At 43.3% G+C, this 9,375-nt stretch overlaps 1 protein-coding gene across 3 annotated transcripts in view; it reads right to left on the bottom strand.

Moving 5' to 3' along the window:
* Positions 1 to 211: 211 nt before the first annotated feature.
* HMG20A (high mobility group 20A) overlaps positions 212 to 9,375 on the bottom strand; it is a 47,828-nt gene continuing 38,664 nt past the window's right edge. For all 3 annotated transcript variants that reach the window (XM_010977849.3, XM_064480685.1, XM_010977850.3), the window contains 4 exons: positions 7,658 to 7,733; positions 6,739 to 6,954; positions 5,618 to 5,760; positions 212 to 2,678 (listed from right to left, as the gene is read on the bottom strand). In XM_010977849.3, coding sequence (XP_010976151.1) covers positions 5,624 to 5,760; positions 6,739 to 6,954; positions 7,658 to 7,733 — 429 coding nt within the window. In that variant the 3' untranslated portion in view covers positions 212 to 2,678; positions 5,618 to 5,623. The remainder of the gene's footprint in view (positions 2,679 to 5,617; positions 5,761 to 6,738; positions 6,955 to 7,657; positions 7,734 to 9,375) is intronic.

The following is a 9,375-nucleotide window of genomic DNA, read 5'->3' as shown; positions in this document are numbered from 1 at the left end:
ATAACTCACTGTATTGTTATAACATACATTAAATGAGCTGAATTCTCAAACAGGCTAAGACACATTTTGAATAAGCAATTAGTAAAATGAATGTGTTACTGTTTTAAAAGCATAACGGATTTGGTGATTAATGTGGGGTTGAGAAAGTCCTTAAGATGAAAAGGCAGAGGTAGGACTTTTTTTCATTCAGTTCAGGTAAAATTGAATCGGGTGGATTCAACATAGAAAAGTTTTAATGAGGCAAATGTCAAGCAAGCATATCAACTTCTTAAAAAACAAAGAAAATCTAGAAGTTTAATTACAAAAACACTTGTACAGAAAACTTGGCATTTCAACAGTTCCAAACACATGTGCACAATTTTTTCCCTAAAATTTTATTTTGTCAGAAATAAAACATTTTGTCTCATTTTCCTCAGCTGCTCCTTGTGTTTTAATAAGAAGAAAGAAATCTGTAACACTGAATAGGCAACGTATTTCTTGAGAAGAACATGTGAGTTCAATATCTACAAGTTTACTGGGAAGTGTATCGTGTTAGCCTGTGACCTCATTAGCTACCTCTTGGCTGGGCACAGAGGAGAGGGGAGGTGACGCAGACCTGCTTCTCAGAGCCTGACAGTTTTGTGGCAGTTGAATCCCAGCCACCAGTGAGTCAGGTGTGTAGCTACTGGGAGAGCTGGCATGTCAAAAGCAGCCTGTTATTCTGTGAAAATGATAACCAGACTGTAAGCTCTTTCAAGATCTTGTGCATTCCTGAACACGCAGGTGTTTCAAGTCATTGTCAGATATCCTATCTAGAGTCAGGAGGGTGATGATCTTTGGACCAAGTTATAGCCTTTCCTGGTCTCCATAATGCTAACAGGGCTGCACAACACTAACACAAATGAGAAACAGAGAGAAACACTAGGAGGAAGAAAGAAAGGAGAGAAAGTATTTGGCAGAAGGCAGACACAAACTTCCAGAGCAGGCTCGGATGTCCTTCTGCCATAGACAGTGTGTGCCAGCTCGGGACTTAGCAGGCGGGACTGGGAGAGAAGTGGCAGAACAGCAGGTGAGAATAGGAAAACAGGAAAATACAGAGAAGCAGGTGAGGCGGCCAGATTTACCACAACAGATAATGAGGGGCTCTTATTCCAAAAGATTGCCAAGCGGTGGTACGTGGGTTTCAGTACATGGAAATTTGAAGTGTGCTCATGTGAGACATTTTAAAACGGTTGTTTTTTTTTTTTTGTAGTTGTTGTTGTTTTATTTCCTTTGGGCTAAGAAAGAAACTGGGGAATGAGATGCTGGGAAGACAGGATGGTGCAGCAACACGAGGGGGTTTCCGGCTTGCACCCTGGCCTGTGAGCATATTGCGAGGGGGCCACACTGCCACCCGCCCTCGGTGGAGTGGTGCCGAGACAATGGGCTCAGCACGCCCTGCTTTGGTTCCAAAGATCTCAGCTGCAACCGTCAACCTTGTGCTCTAGAGAATCAAAACACAACACCACACAACCAAACCCTGAGGTGAGAATCAGAAACCGCTCTTCCCCTTTGGTGTTAAACAAACAAACGAACAAAACACTTACTAAGGGGGAAGAAGGAAAGGAAGCCTGTCCCTTAGACACAGATTCTGCAGCTATGATCACAGGAGGAAGACAACGGACACAAGAATTCTTCCTGCCCTGTTCTGTCCGCTGGCGACTATTCTGAACGACATGTCTGCCACCCACGCCCACGAACCCGCACACCTCAAGCAGACGGGGATTCCCTCTGTTTTCACTTACGACAGACTTCGGGTTTTTTTCCAATACCAAATGAGAAACGACTTTTCTCGTTCTCTCCTGTTTGCCAATGACCTTCTGGGCAAAATGCTCCACAAGTCATTGCCAACAGATGGGAACAGAAGAGCCTTGCTGGGGCTGGGACGCAGGGTGCGGGCAGGAGCGATGCTTCCGAAACAGCAGGCAGTGGCGAGGAGGAAGGAAAGAGCCTCCTCCTTCAGGGCAGCCATCACAAAGCCTCCCCCACTGAGCGCTGTGCGGGGCAGGAAACACAGTCTCGCTCCACGGGACACTGCCAACAAGAAGCTCCTTTCTTTGGAGTCACAGCAGGACAATGATGGGAGAAGATTGGGCCTGTCCAATGAGAGAAACTCTCCTTCAGAACCCTGCTGGGCAACAAAGCCCAGAGGTCAGAAAATGGAGATGTCTGACTTGGTGGGGGTGAAGGCAATAAAAAAAATAACCCCCAAAGGCATAAGAAAAAGTGACAGCTAGGTAGGAAAACCACTGACAAAGCCACTGAGCCACTGATAAAAGAGTCCGATCTGAAGCCGAACAATGAGAAGGCTTCCTTTCTCCTGCAAAGATATCAGTCCCGGGGGCGGCTGGTCAGCAGACCATGCGCGGACCCACTTGAGCAGAAATGGAGACGAAAGGAAACTGGAGACTCGGGGGAGCGGCTGGACACTTTCAAAGCCTCACAAGGACGATTCCATAGGAAGTTTCAGGTACATGTTCCTTCTGCTGGTCCCTCATATGGCTTCCTGGGGTGAAGGCATTTAACTCAAAGCTGACAGTTCTTCCACAAGCTGAGTAATCTGTACTCCCTCTCGGCCTCCACTCAATTCAAATTTCCATGGATGGCTTCTCATTCCAAACAAGTAAAACCACTTACAGAACATCTTGGAGCTCTAAGCCCTGTAGAATTGGGAGGGGGAAAAAAAAATCAAAAAGGTGAGCACTGATTAGAAAGGGTTAGGGCTGTGAGTTAAAGTGCTCTGCTCTATTTTCAGAAGGTTAAGGTGAGTAGCAGGGTGTGTGTAAGCCAAAGCGCTCGTAAAGCCACAAGCCGCCAACCTCACTGAGGTGTCTCAGACATTCCAGTGAGAAACGTGGCCCTGCTCCAGTTCAGCCACAATGGGGAGGCCGGAGAGTCGTCAGCTGCACACAGAAAAGCAACCATCTGGGACAAATCTGATGATGAAAAATTAGTACTTTATACTTTAGTCCAAATTTGATTTGGTCAATCAAAACCAATTTTCTTCAAGTATAAATCTAAGGATCTCTGCATGTGTAGGGATGTCTGCACAGGATCAATACATTCTCTTATACTGATAAAAATGCAATCACATAAAGATTTTTTTTTTTTCAATTCTCAAACAGGCAAATATTTATCATTTGGTTCAACTGAAATCAAGCAACATGCGGCTTCTGATAGTTCATCCACCTCTCGGTATGAAATTACCTGCACTGCTTCCTCCCAGCTCCACTCTGTTCTAGGTACTAGTAAGCCACAAAGAAAGATGACAGCTGGGGAAATTCCACTGAATATCTGTAAAAATAACTATAAAATGGGCTGACCAAAATTTTATAACGTAATTGCAGGATTGTAATTTTTTCCTATTCACCTGCTATTTATCTTAATGCTCTCATTCTAAGATATTTTAGTGCTTTCCCCTTACACCTATCTCTGCGTCCTTACATCAAGGTTTTAGAAACCTGGCTGCATTTAGATACATGTGTTCTGGTTCTGGATCCTGCACTCACCTACTTAGGTACTTTCAGGTAAGACATTTAGCCTCTTTGGGACTTAGTTTCTTCCTATGTAAAATGATGGGATTTCCAAAGGCCCCTCCAGCTCTAACCTGCTCCTCTGAAACAGCAGACCATTACCTTCCCTTCACTCACTGGCTCCTGACAATGGATGAAACCTTTGCCAAGCTCACATCAGAGTAATTAATTGCACCGCGAATGCTGGGGACATCAGCCCTAGCTGTCTGTACATATTTGTATAATGAGGCCAAGCTAGAATTAATCAGAGTCTTCATAGTTGTTTCACTTGACAGTTTTGGAGGGTGTGGAGAACCACCCACTCCTAGTTATGTTTGCATGGCTAGACTGTAAGAATCTGTAGTAATAAAACGGTTCACATTTTCAGGTATTGCTTTTCTCAAAGGCAAAATATTTGTGGGTTAAAATCAAGTATAATGAAAACATTCTAGGTTTTCAAAGACACATCAGGAAGCAGATACTACAGTTTATATTCTTAAGATGGGTAAAGCTTTAGGAGAGTCTTACTGGCAAAATGCTCAAAATGGAAAATCATTTTTGGCTCAAAACTTGCAATAATGGCCTTATACATACGTGAGGAGATGCCACGTTATCAATTACTGTGTTCCTTCACAGGCCTCCACGCTGCTTCTCCCAGCTCTCTCTTTTTAAGCCTACAAGAGTGCTAATTGAAAACACTGTGCGAAAATGAGAAGGACGATGAGCTCCTGAAAATCCCAGGCCTAGATTCACAAGCTGTTCCCTTCGTCAACAGCAGCAGTAGTGCCACTTCTTTATTCTGCAGGGAGTCCAGCCATCTCTTAGAAGCACAGTCCGTTCCACCTGGCTACTCGCTAGAAGGACGGTAATCCTTTCCCCATCAGAGCACGGCTGAGGCTAAGGGATAATGAATTGCCTTGTACGGTACTATTCCAGGGCATGGCCAAGAAGGATAAAGACTACTGCTTTTGTCTCTGCCAGCAGATGTTGCCTCATTAGATAAAGAATCATGGGTTTTATTTATTCTTGTACATGCCGCTCAAGGCCCAAAGCATGCTAGAATGTGAATACGTACATGAGTGTGCTCGTGTATCAGCAGGACAAGTAAGTAAAGATTCAAACCCATGAGCAGCCAGTCTCAGGAGCACTTCCCGCTGCCCACTCTTTAGTGTCCACATACGGCCACCTACTGTGTGGTGCAGCATGAAGGTCTCCACAGGTCATATGTCGGCAGGCGTGGAATAATTTAATCAACAGGCCAACGGGCGGTCACTTTTGTGGAATGGTATACTCAAGGGCACCCCATCTCTAGGAATATGAGTGACCAAATACCAGCCCATTTAAGAAATGATACCTGATGACTGACCATTAGTACCAAAAAAGTTTATATGGGCAGATCCCTTTTGGAAATGTACTTTTTTCTCTTCTAAAAGGATGCAACACATACTACTAGTCATTTGTTGAACATATTTTTTAAAAGCTTATTTCCTCTTTCCTTTCTTTTTCACGTATTGAAAGGCATTAACAGTTTCACTCTAAGGTTAGCCCACATGAACGTCTGACATACAACGGCTACTCCGACACTGAGGGTGAGTGAAAAGCTTCTTACTGTGTAGGCTTGTACACATACCGTGTCTCACTGACCACTGCCCTGAATCATCATTAATATTTTCCAGGTAAGAGGAAGCTTAACAATTAAGTGATATTTATTTTGTTCTGTGTGTTGTTTGGGGGGTTATTTCGACTAAGTTTCTCACTTACTCTTCAAAATCTTTGGGAAACGAACACCTGAGGAAACAGCTAACAAGTGACAAAGCGAGAACTGAGGTCCAGCCACAAACATCATGCTCTTCCCATCAAGCCACGCCGAGGGGGCTTGCAGGAGGGAAATTGTCTTGATTCAGTTTCCCAACATTATTCTCTATATTTAGCAACCATTGCAACAGGAATCTTAATCAAGTCTCCAGCTCACATATTCAGTGTAATCCCACGGTTTCAGCAGCACAGACGAAGTCTAATGCCATCTGACTTCTGATGATGTACTGGCATGTAATATGTACATACTACACACGTCAGTGAGCACTCACCATCCCCTAACGATCAAGCCTGCTCACAACTTCTCGAACTGTCGCTATGAAGTTTTCATTGTCTTGGGGATTCGCTAAAATAATACTGTGCAGTCTGTTCATATACGAGTCGATTGTGTCCACTGTAGGCGTCTCTCCACTTCCTATAGTGGGATAAGAAGAGAAAGTAGGAAAATCCTCCCCATTCAGTTTAACCACCATAACACAGATCAGTGATTCCACCGCAACGGAGACGACTCTAAAGTGGTCTGCTCCACAGAGATTTTAATTTCAGAGGAGAGTTTTAGACCTCCAAGAAATGAAATTAACCCACATACTCTAAATAAACAGACAGGCCATATAACCACTGTGCAGCATGTATGAGTGACTGCATACAACCAAAGGGGACAGACTCTCCCAGCCCTCCGCTGACTCTCCTTAACATGCAAGACTATACAAGAATGACTAGTATGTTTTCCTTTTCCTTCCCATTAAGACAAAATTACAAAGCAAGCAAACATGTATCAGAAAAGTGCTTTGGGAGGGTGGGCAGGATGGGGGGAGGGGGTCAAGAAACAAAAACTTCCTGTTACAAATTAAGTCATGGGGATGTAACGTACAGCATGGTAACTGCAGTCAATAATATTGTATTACATATTTGAAAGTTGCCAAGAGAGTATATCTTAAAATTTCTCATCACAAGAAGAAAATGTTTTGTTACTTTATATGGTGAAGCATGGTAACTAGACTTGTGATCATCTCATAGTGCATAGAAATATTGACTCATTACACATTGTACACTTGAAAGTAACACAATGTTACATGTCAATTATATCTAAATTTAAAAAAAAAAGTGCCCCACTCAGGATTTATTACTCAGTTTCCATTGTTCTGAGTATCAAATTAAGCTTAATAGAAAGTAGACTATAACTGGAGAAAATTTTAACTGAGCAAAGAGCCTGAAACTTCGGATGATTTTGACCAATACTGAGATTCTATTACATGACCCAGAGAAAACCGAGGAAAACCCCCTGCTTTAACTGACTTTCCTCCAGGGGGAGACCTCAGCCTCACTGCGCCAGCAGCGGCCGGGACAGCACCTCCCGCCCCCGCCGCTCTCGCGCTCAGGGCGGACGCATTACCGGGCAAGGGCATGCTGGCGAAGCTGCTGGTCAGCACCTGGCGCAGGGTCTCCAGGTGCTGCTGTAAGACCGTGTTGCGGCTCCGCTCCTGGATCACGTCCACCTCCAGCTTCTCCACGGCTGTGCGCATGCTTTCCACGTGCTTTTGCAGTGCTGCGTTCCTCTCCTCAAACTCCATGTTGGATTTTCGAAGCTGGCGGAGCTCCGCCTCCCGAGCTGAGGACACCCCCCCAACAAGACACATGGAGCGCCACACATCTCCGAGGAGCCCCGAAGACTCGTACAGTAAGTTCTGCTCAGCTGTCTCTAATTAGCTCTCCCTCCTCATCTCCCTATTCTCACGAGGGCCTTCTAGTTAGCAATTTCAGCAATAAAACACCTGGCTCCCCAGAGTTATTTTAATTCTTAAAGCTGGTCATATTCTATACTTCAGATCGCAAGGAACAGCTGCAATTCCCAGTATTTTTGTTTGTTTGTTTGCTTTATAAAGTGTGCAGTGAGAAGCCAGAGGGGCTTCGTGGGGATGGGGGAGACTGCACAAGCACAGCTGTGGGTCCGCATCTTTCCAGCACTGGGGTCAGCTCTGCTCTCATTTATTTTATATTTTGGATATCCATGTAAGCCTTCATTTGTACAGAGGGTTCTGAGATAACAGCCTAAAAGCAACTGAATTAGTGATGTATGTTTATTTCCTTTGATCCAGAGACTAAAGCAGCTTTGACATCACCGGCTTCCCTTTCCTTGGCTGGTCTTTGAGTAGCTACCTTTAACAGAGAGTGAAACAGAAGCAGTTTTCTCCTTCCAGACCAGTCTTAGGGCCTGAAATATCACTACTGTTGCTTTTGAGCAATGAATTCCTCCTGGCGACGAAACCCCTGTCACAGACCTGAGGAACACAAGATGATACTTTGGTAATCACCTTTGCTGTGGTTCAGGAATTCCTCCGTGAAGATAGGGATGTCAAAAACAGACCGCTCCTTTACCTCTGCTTCTTTCTGTGAATCAAGAGTAAAAGAACAGTTAATTCTTAAACAGAAGCTAAATTAAAATAGTAGTGTCTGAAGGCACAATGGTCTGGTTTTCCTTAAAGAAACAGTAATATGAGCAGGAATCAGTCCAGCTGAGGCCGTGAGGAAAGTGTATTCATTCACCTTTTCACTTGAACCAGACTTTCACGGAGCTCAAGCAGGTTAAGTATTCAGATTTCTCAGGTGACAACTGCTGTGCAATGACAAACCTTAGAACAAACCTACAGAAATTTCCCTAATGGAGATTTTGGAACCCATTTCTTACCTCTGTGCTTTGAATAGTCAACAGTATACAGTTAAGAAAGTGGCTGAGGTAGGAACAGAGAAAGAGAACTTCCCGGTGTTTTTTCTGTTGCTTCTTTTGGTTATGCACATAGAATGCTCCCTGAGATAGCATGATGCAATCTAAATTTGCTGAGTAGACAATGAGAATTTTGAGCAGAGATCTGCCAGCCATGAGCAATAATAATGGTATTCAATTGGTACTTCTACTTTTACTTCTACGTATTTACAAGGGGCAGCCTATAATTGGGGATCTTTTAGACTTTCTTTGGACACAGGAAAAACAAACAAAATGAAGTCAGAAATAACTAGGCTCAAAATATGAAAAGCCAAGGATTATGAGATAGAAAAGAATAACAAAACCTAAAATTAATTCACCAATAAGCCATTTTTTAAAAAAAGTCTCACAAAACCACTATAAATGTATCCCACAATGATCCTTACGAATAAAGGCAATATTTCAAAATGCTTTAGCTGCAATTTCTACAATGAATTTGAAGTTGAAAGCATTAAGAATATAAATGATAAATGTCTTGACACAGTGTTTAATATATAAGATGGTTAAGAGAACAGTGGGAAATGGGTACTAAAGAAATTCCTAGTGACATCTGATGATTTCAAAACCTTTATAACAGTTTAAAAAAATCTAGAAATTGTTCCCATTAAAACACGTTTAATGTCAGAGACAGAAGGTATCTTTCCTACTTCTGGCACTACTAGTCTCTACTAGTCTTTGAACACGAAAGTGACTTGGTGCCCAGGAGAAAGGCTGTGAGAGTTAACAGCCTATGAGAGAATCCTAACAGCTACGCTCCTGTTTTCATACTGATGTCTGCCTTGCTAGGGGGCTAGGCTGTGTAACTGCCCGCCCATGGCAGCTGATCAAGAGAGACTTCTAAGATGGAAGTCTGAAAAACTATGTATTTACCTGAGGAAACTTTCAGAGCACTTAATTTTTACCCTGTCTTCTACCTCTTAAAAAAAGAAAGAAGTTTTGTAGAACAATTTGAAAACAAACAATGTCATCATCACTGAAAGCCCCAGCTTCAACACGCAAAGCTCTACGTCTAGCCAGTTCTTAGCGATTTCAAAGAGAACTAACGTGTGGGCAAGACAGACTGGTTCCAGACGGGATCTTATTTTGCAGTGGCTTTCTCTCGACTCACCTAGCTTACCATATGCTTTGTGGGTGTGACTGGGTTGCTGAAGGAAAACAGAAAACTTACGACACACAATTCCAACATGTATGAGGCATAACAGTTGTAAGCATTAGTCCACAGTGACTTAGGATAAAGTCTTAGGATTTTGTCATCCTACCTTGTTCAGT

The sequence above is a fragment of the Camelus dromedarius genome, chromosome 29, assembly GCF_036321535.1.
Source record: "Camelus dromedarius isolate mCamDro1 chromosome 29, mCamDro1.pat, whole genome shotgun sequence".
In the NCBI taxonomy this organism is placed as follows: Eukaryota; Metazoa; Chordata; class Mammalia; order Artiodactyla; family Camelidae; genus Camelus; species Camelus dromedarius.
Note: the sequence above shows the minus strand (reverse complement) of the source record. Positions and strands in the feature narration are given on the sequence as shown.